Source organism: Giraffa tippelskirchi, chromosome 6, assembly GCF_054371585.1.
Source record: "Giraffa tippelskirchi isolate mGirTip1 chromosome 6, T2T-mGirTip1v1.2.pri, whole genome shotgun sequence".
In the NCBI taxonomy this organism is placed as follows: Eukaryota; Metazoa; Chordata; class Mammalia; order Artiodactyla; family Giraffidae; genus Giraffa; species Giraffa tippelskirchi.
This window is the reverse complement of record NC_137280.1, coordinates 76,147,815-76,163,525: the sequence shown is the minus strand read 5'-3', so window position 1 is coordinate 76,163,525 and position 15,711 is coordinate 76,147,815. Positions and strand designations below refer to the sequence as shown.

The 15,711-nt window shown below is 61.4% G+C and overlaps 2 protein-coding genes and 1 long non-coding RNA gene across 19 annotated transcripts; 1 reads left to right on the top strand and 2 right to left on the bottom strand.

Annotated features, from left to right (window-relative positions):
• Positions 1 to 3,805: 3,805 nt before the first annotated feature.
• On the bottom strand, positions 3,806 to 12,582 carry WDR97 (WD repeat domain 97). Of its 15 annotated transcripts, none has more exons than XM_081497265.1 (24): positions 12,390 to 12,582; positions 12,089 to 12,219; positions 11,282 to 11,910; positions 10,959 to 11,080; positions 10,076 to 10,781; positions 9,862 to 10,004; positions 9,538 to 9,774; positions 9,372 to 9,462; positions 9,055 to 9,187; positions 8,844 to 8,965; positions 8,525 to 8,585; positions 8,231 to 8,380; positions 7,928 to 8,158; positions 7,721 to 7,846; positions 7,550 to 7,633; positions 6,567 to 6,695; positions 6,246 to 6,470; positions 5,966 to 6,160; positions 5,679 to 5,876; positions 5,472 to 5,593; positions 5,234 to 5,402; positions 4,397 to 4,968; positions 4,239 to 4,300; positions 3,806 to 4,139 (listed from the first exon to the last, which is right to left on the bottom strand). In XM_081497265.1, the coding sequence occupies exons 1-24, from the start codon at positions 12,517 to 12,519 to the stop codon at positions 3,937 to 3,939; spliced, it is 4,971 nt and encodes a 1,656-aa protein (XP_081353391.1). In that variant the 5' UTR covers positions 12,520 to 12,582; the 3' UTR covers positions 3,806 to 3,936. The 15 variants fall into 15 exon arrangements, 14 of the variants coding, with proteins under 14 accessions (XP_081353391.1, XP_081353388.1, XP_081353394.1 ...); XM_081497262.1 differs by having other exon boundaries at positions 4,397 to 5,043; positions 5,240 to 5,402; XM_081497268.1 differs by having other exon boundaries at positions 4,239 to 4,325; positions 5,240 to 5,402.
• Positions 8,867 to 12,842, top strand: LOC145509179 (uncharacterized). Its single transcript, XR_014055901.1, has 2 exons — positions 8,867 to 9,063; positions 9,885 to 12,842. It is a non-coding gene; the product is annotated as an uncharacterized LOC145509179 (long non-coding RNA).
• On the bottom strand, positions 12,636 to 15,669 carry MAF1 (MAF1 negative regulator of RNA polymerase III). Of its 3 annotated transcripts, none has more exons than XM_081497322.1 (8): positions 15,321 to 15,669; positions 14,480 to 14,728; positions 14,248 to 14,376; positions 14,006 to 14,171; positions 13,754 to 13,875; positions 13,553 to 13,672; positions 13,242 to 13,385; positions 12,636 to 13,119 (listed from the first exon to the last, which is right to left on the bottom strand). In XM_081497322.1, exons 2-8 carry the CDS (start codon positions 14,560 to 14,562, stop codon positions 13,098 to 13,100), a joined length of 786 nt encoding a protein of 261 aa, XP_081353448.1. In that variant the 5' UTR covers positions 14,563 to 14,728; positions 15,321 to 15,669; the 3' UTR covers positions 12,636 to 13,097. The 3 variants fall into 3 exon arrangements, with proteins under 3 accessions (XP_081353448.1, XP_081353447.1, XP_081353449.1); XM_081497321.1 differs by having other exon boundaries at positions 14,480 to 14,602; XM_081497323.1 differs by lacking the exon at positions 13,242 to 13,385 and having other exon boundaries at positions 14,480 to 14,602.
• Between the last annotated feature and the right edge of the window lie 42 nt (positions 15,670 to 15,711).

Here is a 15,711-nt window from a genome sequence, read left to right as displayed (position 1 = left end):
AGTCAGAATCACAAGACCTAACTCCTTCATCCCGGAACCGTGCCTGCGGGATGAGGAGAGGGGGTTGGGGCCGTGCCTCCATTTTGTCAGTAATGCCTAAAGCGGCTCCCAACACTAAAGGCTAGGATGAAGCCTCGAGGGGCCGTAGTGCCCAGGACAGCCAGTTGCAGGGAACAGTGTGCCCCTCAAGTCAGCAGGTCAGAGGTGCAGGAGCCTTAGACCCATAGGAAGAGACTTCATAGCCTCAATCCCAACCTCAACTTTCCTGAAAGTCCCCTGGAAACTGAGGAAGAGGGTAGACGAGTCCAAGGAAGTGCTGCCTCTCCAAGGCAACCACACAGAAGAGTTGAAAATTCCTCAAGATGTGGAATTAAAATATGGATAATCTAGATAAATGATGCCCTCTGGTGGGTACTTTTGACTGAGACAAAAATGTGCACCTTCAGGACCCATGCTTTGAATGATTCAAGGAAGTGTTTACACAAATCACCAGGTTCAGTCGCTAAGTCATGTCTGACTCTGTGACTCCATGGACGGTAGCACGCCAGGCTTCCCTGTTTTCCATCATCTCCTGGAGTTTGCTCAAACTTGTGTCCACTGACTCAGTGTTACTATCTAACCATCTCATCCTCTGTCGCACCATTCTCCTGCCTTCAATCTTTCCCACCATCAGGGTATTTTCCAGTGAGTTGGCTCCCTGCTTCAGGTGGTCAAAGTATTGGAGCTTCAGCTTCAGTATCAGTCCTTCCAATGAATATTCAGGGTTGATTTCCTTTAGAATCACCAGTAGGGAGCCTTAACTATTGCTAAGATGAATTAAAAGATCTGAAGTCATTGGAAGTGATTTCAAAGTTAAAGGAAACCCCATATAGCGTTGACCCAGAGACCGCAGTCAGATTCCCAGTTACCCCAGTTAACCCCAGTTACCCCAGTACCTTTGTGTCACCTCTTGTGCCCTTCAGGCAGGAACTGCTCTTCATGCCCTTGACACAGACCCCCAGCCAGCTGTCGTGTAGCATGTTCCTTAAACTGCATGTGTCTTGTTGCCTCCTGACTAGACTCAGGTTGTATCTTTCTGGCAGGAGTGCTCTGGAGGAGATGCTGGGTTCTTTTCTTCCTGTCCAATCGGGTAGCATGGCTTTGGTCTGTTGGAGAGGCTTGTCTTGATCACTTAATTAAGGTGGAGTGGCCCAAGCTTCTTCCCTGTCAAGTTACTCTTTTTCTTTTTGTATTTAATAAGTATTTTATGGGGGGATAATTTGAGGCTGGGTGGACACACTGTTTCTCAAACAACTTTCGCTCCCTAGTTTTTGCATGTATTGTTTTTTTCTCTGAATTAGTTATTACCATGATGGTTGCCAAGTGGCTGTTTTCTAATTTTATCATTTATTGTAGGGAAAAAAGCTTTCTCTTTACCTATTTATATCAAGGAAGATTCCTAGTTTATTCAAAGAAATATAATACTTTACTGTCATTATTTTGATCAAGTTGTCCTCAGTTTGGTCAGTGGAAGCCCCTTCAAGGAGGCTTCTGTGTGTTTTTTTAAAACAGCTTTATTTGAAATCAAACAGGACCCTGTAGGGCCTTCCTAGGGGGACAGACCCCCCTCCCCCACTGGAATGTGCCCCGCCTCTGTAGAAGAGCTTTAGCCTCCTAGGCCTTCCCCAAGTTCCAGTGAGCAAAATTATCAGAGAAGTGAGAAAATTCAAAGGCAAAAGCAGTCAAGCAATTCAAAGGAGTAATAGTTGAGCCATAAAACAAAGTCAAGGACTTCTTCACAAAGGCTAGAAGTCCTGAGCGATAGCCATGGAGTGGTTTTGCAGATACTGAAACCTCCTGCTGGTGGAAGACGTTAACTGCATGCTAACCACCAGCACTTAAGCCCCAGGCCAACTGGAACCTGAGAATTGATAATGCTGCCTGCAGTGACCCCACCTGGTGACCTCACTATCAACCAGTCAGAGAACTGTGCGCGAGGTAATCATGAAACCCATGACGTTCTTCCTCACACTGTCTTTAAAACCTTCCCCTGAAAACCTTGGGGAGCTCGGATCTTTTGAATGTGAGCTGCCTGTTCTCCTTGATGGGCACCTGCCCGAACCCTACACCCTCCTTGCCACCACCCAGTGTTCGCAAGTGGGCTTCCGGTGCATCAGGGGGCAGACCTAGTTCCATTTGGTTATGTGTTGAGATATAATTCAACATGGAATTCCATGGACAGAGGAGCCTAGTGAGCTATGGTCCATGGAGTGCCAGAGTCAGACAAGACTGAGTGTCCTACTGAGTGACTAACACACTTGAGATAAAATCAACATAACAGATCATCCATTTAAATTCCATGGTTTGTGGTGTATTAACTTTTATAAATAGTTGTAATATACATATCATAAAATTGACCATTTAACTCTTTTTGGGGGGGGCTGTACCACATGGCTTGTGGGATCTTAGTTCCTTTACCAGGGATTGAACCCTTACCCTTGGCAGTGAGAGAGCAGAGTCCTAGCCAGCAGACCACCAGAATTCCCATGTTTGTATTTTTTAAAGCATTTATTGCTTCTATAATTTGAACCATAGAGACATCAGTAGCAGCAGACTACCACAGGCCTCTCAATCCTTGTTTTAGGGGGCACAGTTCCTCTTTACAAGAACATCATGTGTGTCTATGTGTTAGTCTTTCAGTTGTATATGACTCTTTGCAACCTAATGGACTGTAGCCCGCCAGGCTCTTCTGCCCATGGAATTCTCCAGTCAAGAATACTGGAGTGAGTTGCCATTCCCTTCTTCAGGGGATCTTCCCAACCCAGGGATCAAACCCAGGTCTCCCACATTGTGGGCAGATCCTTTCCCATCTGAGTCACTAGGGAAGCCCAAAAGTGAAAGTGTTAGTCACTCAGTTGTGTCTGGCTCTTTTCGATCCCATGGATTGTAGCCTGCTAGGCGCCTCTGTCCATCGAATTCTCCAGGCAAGTGTACTAGAGTGGGTAGCCATTCCCTTCTCCAGGGGATCTTCCCAACCTAGGGATTGAACCGGGGTCTCCTGCGTTGCAGGGAGATTCTTTGCCATCTGAGCCCCCAAGGAAGATCATGTACTTAAAAAAACATCAAGAGCTGCCCACCGGAAGCCCTGTAACAAGACCCCACACAGGTAGGGGTTTGTGGGGAAGGTGTGAGCAACCAATTTTAACCACAAAACAATTGAGAAGGAACGTCAAAAGTCAGAGGCTGATGGTGCAAGAAAGAAGTCATTGCTCAGGCCTCCCAGCAGCAGGACGTGAAGAGCTAGCACTGGCCCTTCACACAAGCTGTCCTGATAGCCCGTGCGCACGTGGGCCCAGCGGGGGCTGGGTCAGGGCCCTGTGAGGTCATGGCAGTGCAGACGAAGGCTGAGGCCCTCTGAGACCCTGCACCTCCCAGACAAGGTCCGTCTCCTGGTGACTGAGGGGGAAGATCCAGAGGACACACTGCCCCTTTACTGCTTTTTAGGTAAAGCATGCAGGGCCCCTTCATCAGTCTTCTCCTTTCCAGCCTAGAGGTAGCAGAGCTCTGACCACTCCTGGTTTCACCTGCATCGAACGACTACAGGTTCCCCCACACACACCTGCCACCATCCAGACCTTCCCCTCTCCCCAGCCCACCTGTTGGTATCTCCCGCCCATTCTGACCCCAGCCCAGATCCTGTCCCCCTAGACCCCACCAGGCCCCTACACATGCCTCACATGTGCAACTGGCCATCAGCAGGTTCCCCACACACCAGACCCCCTGCCCACCTCAGTGGCCCCCAAAAGTGAAGGTGGCATCCAGTGTGTGGGTTGTGGTCTCTGGACTTTATTCCAGCCCTGAGCCTTGGCTGGGGCAAACAGCTGGCTGGAGAGCCGTGTCTTGACTCCATGCTAGAGGGAAGGGGGAGCCAGGGCCGGGCCAGGGCCACTTGCTGGGTCAGCGGTAGCTGTCAGGGTCTGTGTCATCTGGCAGAAAGTAGCGCTGCAGGGCAGGCTGCAGGAGCCGTGGGGGCAGCGGACGGGCAGGCCTGGGCCAGTCTAGGGGGAAAGGCTGCAGTTCCACCCGAGGCAGTGGCAGCTTCAGTATGCGGCTGGTGCTGTCCAGGGAGCGGTCCACCCAGAGCCGGGACAGCATTCGGCCTGGGGGGCCGGCAGGATGGTAAGACCTTGGTGTGGGGCAGATGCTTGGCAGGAACTGGGCTGGGCTGGGGTCCGATTTCCATCCCTGACCGCACTCACCCCTCAGTCTCATAGGAGACCTCTGGACCCTGGCATCCTGAAGCCGGAGGACGCGGTAGTGCCTGTTGGGTGGGGAGGTGGGCTTGGCTGAGCTAGTGCCTCAGCTGCCCTACACAGGCTCTACCCAAGCCTCACCCCGGAGCCCATGGCCTGCTCACCAGGGATCCAGGGACTGTGGCAGCACCATGCCATGGACCTGCCGGGGTGGGCGAGGGCATGGGGGAGGGCTGTAGGGCTCCTGGGGTAGGGGCCCCTGCTGCCGAATGCGCTGCTGCTCGCAAAAGAAGTTGAGTGCATCAATGGGCCCCAGGTCCAGCATTTTGGACTGTGACCAGACCGTGTGCACCAGGGGCAGCATCTCATGGGGTAGCATCTCACGGGGCAGCATCCCATGGGGCAGTATGGCGGGCACGGAGGACCGCGAGAAGACCTCAGGCTGGAAGCGCATCAGAGTCTCCGACAGCGTACGTCGGGTCCGCGCAAAGTGCAGCCGTGCCAGCATCTGCTGGGCCTGGGGCTCCAGGGTGGTCAAGTCTGACACCCCCGGTGAGACCACCAGAGAGGGTGTCTGGGAGACGTTGGAGGACATCACCGAGACGTGAACAGCTGCCCCAGAGAGCATCGAGATCTGCGACAGGGCCTCCTTAGAAGGGGGGTGAAGTCCTGAGGTCTCTGAGACATTGGGCAGCACCTCTGACAACTTGGCTACAGACAGCTGCATGGTCTCCATCTGCAGGAGAGGCGGCCAGGGGAGGGTGTACCAGGGTCCAAGGCAGAGACCCCCCCTTCCCCTCCTAGGAAGATCCTGGGAGATGGGGACAGGGTAGGGGAGGATGGAGGAGGCACAGAGCGGGAGCAGGGAGAGAAGCCTGCTGGCCTCACCTGGCTCCCCCGCACCCCCATCCCACCCCCCCACTCCACCCCACCCCCCGACTTGGGGAAAGCCTGGGGAGAAGACTAGAGGCTCCATGGGCAGGCCGCCCGCCCCCGCCCACCCAGACCTCCAGCTGCTGGATCATTTCCTCCAGCTTCTGGCAGCAGCGCCTGCGCAGTGTGGCCTTGGACTCGGGGTCTGGGCCCTGGACCCAGGTCATCATCTCCTTGAACAGGAAGCCCTGCGGGTCCTGAAGGCCTAGCCCGTCCAGCAGCTTCCTGAGCTCCGGCCTGGGGCAGGTGTGGGAGGTTTGTGGGCGGCCTCCCACAGCAGGGAGGGCGGGCGGAAGCAGGACTCACCGGCAGGGGGCTGGCGAGTAGAGGAAGTAGGACATCAGCTCCAGCACCACCTCGCGGGACTCCTGGGAGCACGCCAGGAGCAGCTGCAGCGCCAGTATCACAAACTGCTTCTGGACCTTGTCCTGAGCGCAGGTGGAGAGTGAGATGGGTGCCCCGCGCCAGGGGCGGGGCGGGGCAGGGCGGGCCGGCCAGGGGCAAGGCGCTCACCTGCAGGCTAGGGGGTTGCTCCAGGTTGAGCAAGTGCAGGAGGGTGCCCTCCAGCCGGCTACAGAACTCTCTGCTGAGGTCCGGCAGCAGCCGCAGCAGCGCGCGCAGCACGTGCACGCGGTCGGCCCAGGAGGCCTCCTCCAGCAGGTCCATGAACGTCGAGGCCAGGCCCTCCACCGTGCCCATCTGGGGGTAGGCCTGCCGAGCCCCGCCCCCTGCTGTCACCCCGTGCGCTCCAGCCTCCCAGCTCCCACCCCCGAGCCCGTGCTTCCAAGACTCCCCCGAACCTGCAGGGTGAAGACGGGGAAGAGCTTTTTGAACCAGTTCTGCTCAACGAAGAACTGCAGGAACTTCGGCAGGTGCCCGTAGCGCTGCTCCCAGCGCAACTGCGCGTAGTGGAACTGGGGCTGGTGGAGGTAGGTCTCGGTTCTGGCGGTGTTCTCGCGGGTGCCCTTGACGCTCAGGATAGGGTCCTTGGTGCTCTAGGGGCAGCAGCAGCAGCAGCTGCAGACCCTGCCTCCCCAGGCCGCCCCTGCGCCGCGGCCCGGCCCAGCCCCCGCCGCCCACCTGCAACCGCGGCCTCATGGGCACCAGCAGCGGATCAGAGGGCGGCCTGTGCGGTGGACTCGGGGGCTCCGAGGCCCAGTTCAGGTTCGGCTCCTCCTCGTCCTCGTCCTCGTCCTCGTTCTCGTCCTCCTCGTCTCTCAGCCACGGGATCAGCTTCTGCTGCTGCTTGGCGCGGCGCCGCCTGATGCCCTGCGCCAGCCACAGGTCGTCCTGGCCCCCGCGTTGCTGCAGAGGGAGAGCCAGGCCCTGGCCGCGGGCGGGGCCGGGGGAGGGGCCCGCCCTCCCGCCCTCCCGCAGACCCCGCCCCGCCGCTTGCCTCACCTTGCCTGCAGGGTTGCCAGAGAGCCAGCCGAGGGCTCCGAGGCTGCTGACCTCCTCGGGCGGCCACATCTGCTGCAGCACCACCGAGTTGGGCACGCAGCCCGGGAAGCGGATGGGCCACCGCCAGTACTGCGGGCGGGGAGCAGCAGGCCAGGCTGAGGGCCTGAACTCCGCCTACCCCAGAGACCACCCTGGCGGGCACTGGCCCCATGTCCAGGAACTGAGCCAGGCTCACAGCCCTGTTCATGACCCCAGTCAGGAAGAGAGAACCTCCCAGAGTCAGGCAGAAAGGCAGGCAGAGTGCTGCCCACTGTGGTGGCCGAGAAGGGAAGTCCAGGTGAAGCTAGCCTTTGGGAGCCCTGACACCCACACGCTCTGCACCGGCTCAGCCCCCGGCCATAGGAGGGACCTCCTCTCACTGCCTGGGGACAGGGTTCAATCCCTGGTCAGGGAACTAAGATTCTACAAGTTACGCACAGCAGCCAAGAAGGAAAAAATGGAAGGGGGCAGTAGGAGCCCCTGGGGGGGTGGAAGGGGGCAGTAGGAGCCCCTGGGGGGGTACTGGGGGCTTGGGTAGATGGAGTAGCAGCTGGAAGGTTCAGTGGGGAGTGCCAGACGCGAGTGTCGGGGAGGGGCTGGGCCTGTCTGGGCACAGTGGGGAGGTGGCTCCCAGTGACTCCGCGCCCCTCGGGGGGTGGGACGATGGTGTCCCACGCACAGTCCAGAGGTCTGGGAGCAGCTGCAGCCCGGGCAGCTGGCAGAGCCTCTGGTCTCCCCAGAGCCTGGTCCTGGGTCCTGGCCCTTTGGCAGCTGGTTCCCAGAGTGTGAGCAGCAGCTGTGAAACTGGACTGGGGGTGGGGGTGCGAGTGGGCCTGGCCCTCAGGGCAGAGTTGGCACAAAGGTGCGCAGCCAGGGGAAGATGGGGTCCCCAAGAAGGGCGCCCTGTGGAGGAAGGCGCCTCTAGCTCAGCCTGGGGCTCTCACCTTGTAAGGATGGATGGTGGCAGGGAAGAAGCCCCTGAGGTTGGAGAGAAGCTCCTGGGGCCGCCTGTCCAGCAGCCAGGGGGTCTGGGGGGGGACAGGACAGGGGCCTGGGGCTCCAGTGTCCCTGCAGCTCTGCCTCCAGGTGGCAGCCTCCTCCCGCCAAGCCCTCACCCTGCTCTGCTCCAGGTAGGGGGATGGTGGATCCCAGGCCAGAGGCTTCTTGCTGAGACGCTCCCACTGCAGCTGCAGGTCCAGACTGAGGCCCAGCTCGCAGCTCAGGGAGGAGCTGGCCAGTAGCTGGGGTGGAAGGAGGAGTCAGAGGGTGGGGGGCGGGAATCATGAGGTGAGGGCAGGGGTGGGAGGAGTGGGAGGCCTCACCTGGGATGCTCTGCTGTGCACCCTCTGGTAGGTGGGTGGGAGCGGCAAGGGGACTCGGGGAGGGCGGACAAAGCGCCTGCCCAGGGTCCCCACGTCCTGCAGTGGTGGGGCTTCAGTGCCCCCGAGAGCAGGGCCATCTCTGGGCTGGGCACTTGGGTCCCAGGTCTCTCTCTCCACTGCGAGGGCCACCGTGCCCCACTGCTGCTGGGGCTCTGCTTCAGAATTCAGACCCTGGGGGGGCGGGGCACACAGGCAGGTCAGAGGCCCAGGGCACAGGGAGGTCCGGGGAGGCCCCATGCTCACCAGCAGGCTTGGGCCATAGATTAGATGTAGGTAGTTATCAAAGGCCTCCTGGCGCTGCTGCCAAGTCAGCTGGGGCCGGGCTGCTGGGCTCTCCAGCCCCAGTCTCAATTGCTGAAGGTCTTGGTCTCGGGCAACCAGGACTTCCAAGTCCTGGGGTGGGGATCAGGGGTCAGCTCACTCTTCCTTGAGCCTTGTGTGCCACCCAGACAAGTGCAGGGATCCCAGGCCTGCCCCAGGGACTGAAGGGGAGGGCCCTGAGCTTGGGGGCTGGGGGGGCACTGGGATCCACCCCACCTCCTCCAACACTGGCTGCTGAGGAGCTGTTGTCTGGCGATGGATGAAACACAAGGCTGTGCTGCAGATAGGGAGGGGCACAAGTGGGACACGGATGGCATTGCCAGTGGGGTAGGGCAGAGGCTGGGCTGGGGCCCCCGGGTGGGTGGCTAGGCCCCTGGTGGGGAACCACGAACAGTCAGGACTGGGATGGGCTTGTGGTAAGTGGCCAAGGGGCCTGGGAGCTCTGGGGTCTCCTGTGGGGGCATGTGGCCAGGCCCTGACCCAGGGGAGCCGGGTGGGGGCCTCTGGGACAGTTCAGCCAGGCCTCTCGGCAGACCTGAGGCTGACCACCCCATACAGGTTGGCGAGCCTCTGTAGCTGGGCTGAGGTCAGTGACTCCTGGCTGGTCAGCGGCAGTGGAGGGTCATCCACCACATCAGGGACCTCTTGGCACAGCTTCTGAACAGGGAAAGGAGCCTGGAGCCCTGGCCTCGGCAGCTCGTCTGCCCACAGCAGCCCCGCACCACCCACCTGTGCTCACTGCACACCTTAAGCAGGTAAGATGTGGGCAGGTAGAGTCTGTGGTCCACCAGGCAGAGGCGGGAGCCCAGTGCCAGAACCAGGTCCCCATTGTTGCTGCAGAAGGTCAGGGCCTGAGGGGCACCATTCAGATGTAGGAGCCTGGAGGGGGAGTTCAGGGTGGGAGTCCAGCCCTGCTTCTCTGAGTAGAACACCAAGGCAGGAGCAGACGCAAGTCCCTGGCCACCCCTGCACCCCCTCCAACTGCCGGGCTCGGGGCGGGGGGGAGGGTGGAGGCAGGAAACCCCAGGCAGCTGCTCCCCGCCCCCACCCCTCCCCAGCCCACCGCAGCAGCCGGTTCTCCGCTGTCCAGATGCGGATGGTGTGGTCCAGGCTGGAACAGGCATACAGCTTGAGCATGGGACAGCAGCACAGGCCTGGGGGCCAGAACTCAGCTTTAGGGGCCAGAGCCATCTGGAGGCCTGGGCTTCCCCTCGGCCCTGCCCCCTCACCGGTGATGTGGTCTGTGGGGTCGTCCTGGGGCCGGTGATCACAGCGAGGGCTGCTGCCCAGGCCAAACTGCACCAGGCCGTAGGTGGCGCTGTTCGGGTCCTCGAAGCCCACGGTGACGCACTTGCCAAGGGCGCAGAGCACCACCGCTGGGTGGCAGCAGCAGAAGGTGCACAGGAGACTCAGGCTCTCCTCCGCATAGGGGAAGACGCGCCACATCTTCACAGTCAGGTCTCCCCCTGTGCGGGCAGGAGCCACGGTGGTGCCTCTGGGGAGGGAAGGAGTCCCCGGCCGGCCATGGCGGGGGAGGGGGGAGAGGTACCAACCAGAGGACACGATGCTGTTCCAGGTGGACGCGATGGCGGTGACGGGGCCTGGGCTGTGTGCCTCCGTTCGGAAGACCGTCTTCGAGGAGCACAACTCGAGTATGGACAGGGTGCCATCAGTGTGCCCCACCACGGGCAGGTACCTATTGGTGACCACGGCCCGTTGGCATGGGCCCGGCTGCCTTGCCCAGCCCCGGCTGGCTGCGGCACTCACCGGTTTTTGTCCTTCCAGGCCCAGGCCACGTCGCTGCAGCACAGCTCGCCCTTGTACTGGCGCACTTTCTCCCAGTTGGCGAACGCGCTGGCGGGGTCAGTGAGGTGGCTGTAGAGGTGCAGGCAGCAGGGCTGGGGTGCAGGTGGCGGTGGTGGGCACAGGCGGTGTAGCACCCGCATTGGGGAGCGTGCTGCGTTGGCGCACAGCAGGTGCCCGGCGCGCGTCAGCACCCACAGCGCCTCGCGTGGCAGGCAGTAGGCCACGGCGGCCGCGCAGTCCTCGGGCTCCAGCAGAAGCACGCTCACGGTGCTTCCACCAGAGACCGACACCAGGTAGACTGAGCCGTCGGTGCAGGCGCACACGAGGCGCGCGGGCAACGCCGTGTGCGGGGCGGTGGGCGTGGGCAGCGCTGGCGCCAACTGCAGGTGGAGCACTGGTGCAGACAGCTGCGCCAATGGCGAGTAGAGCTCCCGCGCACGCCACAGCCCCACGCTGCAGGCCCCCAAGGAGAGCAAGGGCCAGCCCGGACCGGCGGGGGCCAGCAGACGGCTCACACTCTCCGACGGCATGCCGCGGCCCCAGCAGGTGAGCGCCACCTCACCCACCTGCGCCGCTGCCTGCAGGTCCCACGTGCGCAGCGTCCCATCCTGTGAAGCCGACAGCACCAGAGCCGTGTTTGGGAGCACGGCCACCGCGGTCACCGGGCCTGCGGGAGGGGCGCGTGTCACTCGTGCTTCCCAGGGACCGAGGAAGTGGGAGCCTTCGGTCAGGCTCGCGGCCAGGGTGGAGAAGCTTGGCAAGGAACCAGCAGACATTCTGTGCCAGGGGCTCCTGAAGGCAGAGGGCCATGCCCAGGATGGAGGGAGAACATGGCCCAGCGCACCTCTGTGTCCCACGAACACCATCCGGATCTGCCAGTCAGCCTCCCACACTTTCACCGTGCTGTCCCGGGAAGCTGTCACCATGGCCTCTACCTCTCCACAGTACACCAGGTCGAAGATGGTGCTGAGGAGTGAGAGGGAGGCCAGGTGGACTCAGAACTGCCGTGTGTGTATGTGTGTGTGTGTGTGGACTGCCGTGTGTGTGTGAGAACTGCCGTGTATGCGCACGCTCATGCGCGCACCTGCACCTCTGACGACTGGATTTCTGTCGCAGCCTCGCCTCATGATTTCCGCCCTCCCTCACCCGTCCCTGGGCCCCCCTCACGTTTTGTGCAGATTCCGACGCACATCTGTGAGAGCCAAGGTTTGCAGATCAAAGGTGAGCACGGCTGAGCCATAGGCTCCGAAGCAGCATGGGTAGTGATGGGGAGGCCGAGGCCCCAGAGCCAGACAAGCAAGTGCACCAGAGAGGCTTGGTGGTAGCTGCAGAGGTGACCCGTGGGGAACCAGGCAGCGGCCCCCTGAACGGAACTTCCAGAGCACCAGGTTTCCGCCTGCCTCCGCCACCAGCAGCAGCCCGGGATCTGGCACTGGCAGGCAGCAGATAGGCTCGCGGCCTGGCACCCCGTGCTCCCCTGGCTTACTCAGCCACAGTAGGCTAAGGTCGGACCTTAGTATGGCCAGCCCCACTGGGCCCCAGCCCACAAAGCGGCCCACAGTGCCCAGAGGGCCCAGCACCGCCACTAGCCCTGTTAGTGCAACCGGAGCCAGCAGCTTCTCTCGTGCCCAGCCATCCTCTCTGTGCAGGTGCAGGCAGCCTGCACCGTCCAGCACCACGAAGCGCCCGCCCACGGGGTCCTGTGCCACCGAACGCAGCCCAGCTGCCACCTCCAGGCGCCGCAGGGGTTCCAGCCCATGCGTCAAGCGTGCCACATGCAGCTCAGCTCTCTTTTCCTGTGGGCCAGGATCAACAAGACTGCAGTGAACTTGGCGGGGGCCAGGGGTTGGGGGTAGGCGGGGCACCTGCCTAGGGGTGCCAAGAGGACCCCGGCTGGGATCCTACTGGGGACCCCTAGGGGAAGAACCAGGTCAGCAAAGAGGCCTTGACACAGATGCTATGGCCAAGCCGCACCTTTTCCACAAAGGTCTGGAGGCCTGTACGCAGGAGCAGCCACAGCTGGCGGGCACGGGCACTCAGAGCCATGTTTTGCCACTGCGAGTTGTTGGTAAAAAGCTGTGGGGCCGGCTCCGAAAATGGTGACTCTGTGAACCAGCAATGGAAGCCGTCACAGTGTGGCCTTGGGCCCCTAACCCTGGAGGTCGTGGGTAGCCAAGGGCCCTCCTGGGAGCGCTGCCCAGTTAGGATACTGCCCAGGGAGCGCTGCGTTCCCCGAGGACAGAATCTGTGCCTCAGTGAGCCCAGGCCACCTCACCCCTCTCTTCCTTGAGGAACCCCGGGTCCGGGACTTTGTAGATGTCGGCCTCATATGGGTCTTGGTCTAGAATCAGGTGGTCGCCCTCTACTGTAGAGGGGTTGCTTGCATCCAACACTTCGGACTCCATTTCAAAACCCGGCGGGTCCAGGCGGCTCAACAGCCCCTAAGACCGTTGCTAGGATACCAGCCGAAGCAGGCCCCGCCCTCGACGCAGGCCCCGCCCCGACGCCTCGTGAGTCCAGGTCCACACTAAGTCACAAACTTTTATTGGAAACAAACCAGCTGCAGCAAAGTGACACTCAGTGCACGCTGCCCAATGGGCAAGGTGGGGGGTACAAGTGGGCAGATGATCCCTGGGACCACTTGCTGGGTCTCCTGCCCTTCAGGATGGAGTGTGAAGGCCCAGGCCTGACCCCACACAAAATACAAAAATAAACTCTGCGGTCCAGCTGCCCCTGCCTGTGTCAGTTCGTGTGAGCAGGGCAGTGGCTCTTCCCACCAGGCCCTGTGCTGTCTAGTCCAGCCACAGCGTGGGCAGCAGCAGCCTGTGGGGGTGAGTGGACAGCCACAGGTTAGAGCCAAGGGCTAGGCAGGCATGGCCTGGGGTGGGCTGGTGCTGTGGCAGCGCCAGGACCTGGGCCCTCAGGTGGGCAGGTCCAGGCACTGTTCAAAGCTGAGTGAAGATAGGGCCTCTGCTTCTCCTCTTCACATACAGATCACCGGGACCCTGCACAAAGGGTGGCATGCAGTGAGCTTTGAGGAGTCCACACCCAAGGAGCCCAGGCAGAGGGGGCCCCACCCTGCCCACCCCAGGGTCCATGGAGGGAGGCTGCTGGGGCAGTCTCACACCTGTCCTCTTCCATGGTTCCGGTCTCCTCGGGCCCACCCTCGCTGCCTCCACCTCCACTTTCTTCCTCCTCCTCTTCCTCTTCTTCCTCCCCAAGCTCCATGTCCAGCTCGTTGCCTGCCTCCGAGGGAGTGTAGGTGGATCCACTGGGGAGAGCGGAGACCAGTCTTAAAATCACCTGCCCCCAGCCCCCAGCCTACTGCTGATTCCACGGAGAATGTCCGAGAAGGAGAAAGTTAGGAATGGGGTGGGGGAAAAGGTGTGTGGGACAAACAGGGAGATAGGGGAGGGAGGGAGACAGGTGCCAGCCAACCTGATAGAGCGGCAGCTGAAGAAAACAATCCGTTTCAGCCGCTTGTTGTAGAAGAAGTAGTTGAAGGACCAGAGGCTGCCATCTTCCCCGAAAGGGTCTGAGTCCAAGTCTGGGTTGTAGCTGGGGAGTGGGGAGTGAGACGACGTGTGTGGTCCCAGTGCCACAGAGACCCAGGACCCCCCTGCAGGGACGCCGGCCCACCTGTAGATGTCACATTCAGCCAGGCAGATCTCCTCATCCACCGCGTTCCACAGTTGCGGCTTCAGGGCCTTGAAGTCCTCCCGGACGGCTGAGAACAGGCTGCAGTTGACTGCGTTCACCACCTAGGATGGTCACAGTCAGGGCTGACGAGGAGCCCAGCAGCAGGAATGAACCAGGCTGAGCACGATAAGTTAGGGAGGACACCTGGGATGGCTGTGGGCCTGCAGGTCCCTTCCCCGACCCCACCCTCACCCAGCTGAGGCTAGGCTCCCGGCTGAACTCATGGCTGCGGGCTGTGCTGAAGTCGTAGTCCGGCCGGAAGGACTCATTGAGCGTGGCAATCAGGTAGAAGAGGGTCTTGCGGCTGCACTTGTCGCTGAGGGGGCCCTCATCCTCACCACCTTGGCTCTTACTCAGTCTGCACAGAGACAAGTGTCAGTCCAGTGCTGGCCCACTCGCCAGTCCCCTGTGGGCAGGCCCTGCCCCCCGCTCACCTGCTGGGACTGAGGCCCGAGGTCTGGGGTGGGGACAGTGCCTCCAGCACATGTGGCTGGCCCTCCTGGCAGAACTGCTTGAACATGTGCTTGTCGTCACCCGCCATCTTACACGAGTAGCTCTCAATCCTAGAGACGCAGGCAGGACTGTGGAGCATGCCACCTCCCAAGCTTAACCAGAACCAGTGCAGAGTGGCCTCTAAGAGGCCAGCCCCCAGAGCCCCAACCTCACCTGCCAATGATGTGTGCATCTCCCGTCTCCACGGTCAGCTGCGAGTTAATGGCCTCGAAGCTGGAGTTCTCCAGCAGCTTCATGTCCTCGGGGAGGGGTCTGTGCTCCAGAGGCTAGTGCTGCCTGAGGACGGAGATCAGTCCATGGGAATCTGGCCCGTGGGGTTCCACTTTCAGCCCTCCTCGCAGTAAGAGGCGCTGCTGTAAACAACTTGGGCCCCTCCTGCAGCCTGCTTCCAGCCCTTCAGCACTGGCAGGAGAGACGGTAACAACGGCAAGTCCAGGCCCCAGCTCAGCTACGCCTCCTGCACCTCACAGTTCTTTGGCCAGCCTGGGGTACCCACCGGGGATCCTGCTAATCCCGGGGACGCTGGGTTAGTCTCCCTCAACACTCTCCATCCCACCAAGGAGGGCCCTGGGAGTTAGCGAAGGGGCGTGACTCCTGCAGTCCCCCTCCAGCCAGAGTGAAAACCCGCTCCCGGTAAGGAACCAGGGCATCTGGGGCTCGGCTCTGCCGTCACTTCGACGCGGCGCTCTTCCCTGTTCTACAGATGGCTTTCTAGTGAGGGAGAGAGGAAGCCCATGAGCCCCTCCGTTTTCCTCCAAAAGTATGAGAGGGGGCGGAGAGAGGCCCCGGGGCCCCCGGAGGGTCGGCCTGACAGGCTGCTAGGGCGCTCCAGCGTCCGCCGGCTCCCGGGGGGAAACCCCCGCCGGGGCGCAGGAACTACGCGTCCCAGGCGGCCGTGCGCCTCGAGGTGCGCGCATGCGCGACGGCGCGAAGCCCGCTGGGCACTGCAGTCCCGACAGCCCGGGTCGCCGCCGGGCGCAGGGCGTACACCTACCTGCTTGCGCCGCGCTCAATCGGGCCAGGCCAGACTCGGCAGGGTCAGGCCGATGGGTGTCGGTGTGGCTGAGAAGGCGGGGTGGGCCTCGCGCGGCGCGGGCTCCTCAAGAACGGGCGGAGGCGCCGCGGCCTCCGCTCGGGCCGCACTGTATCCGGGGAAAGAAGCTCCGCGGCGACGTCCCGTTACTCCCGGCCCTGCCGGCCCCTGCGGGCTGCCACCGCGACATAGCCTCGCCCCTGCACGGCGCCCTACTATCGCGACCGACCTGTCCGCCGACCGCCACAGAGGGCCCGAGCAAGCGAGCGAACGACCTCTGCCTCCCCTAGCCGGACAACAACAAGCGTCTGCCAGGCCCGGCCCCACGCGTCTGAATGGCCCGCTCCAGCCG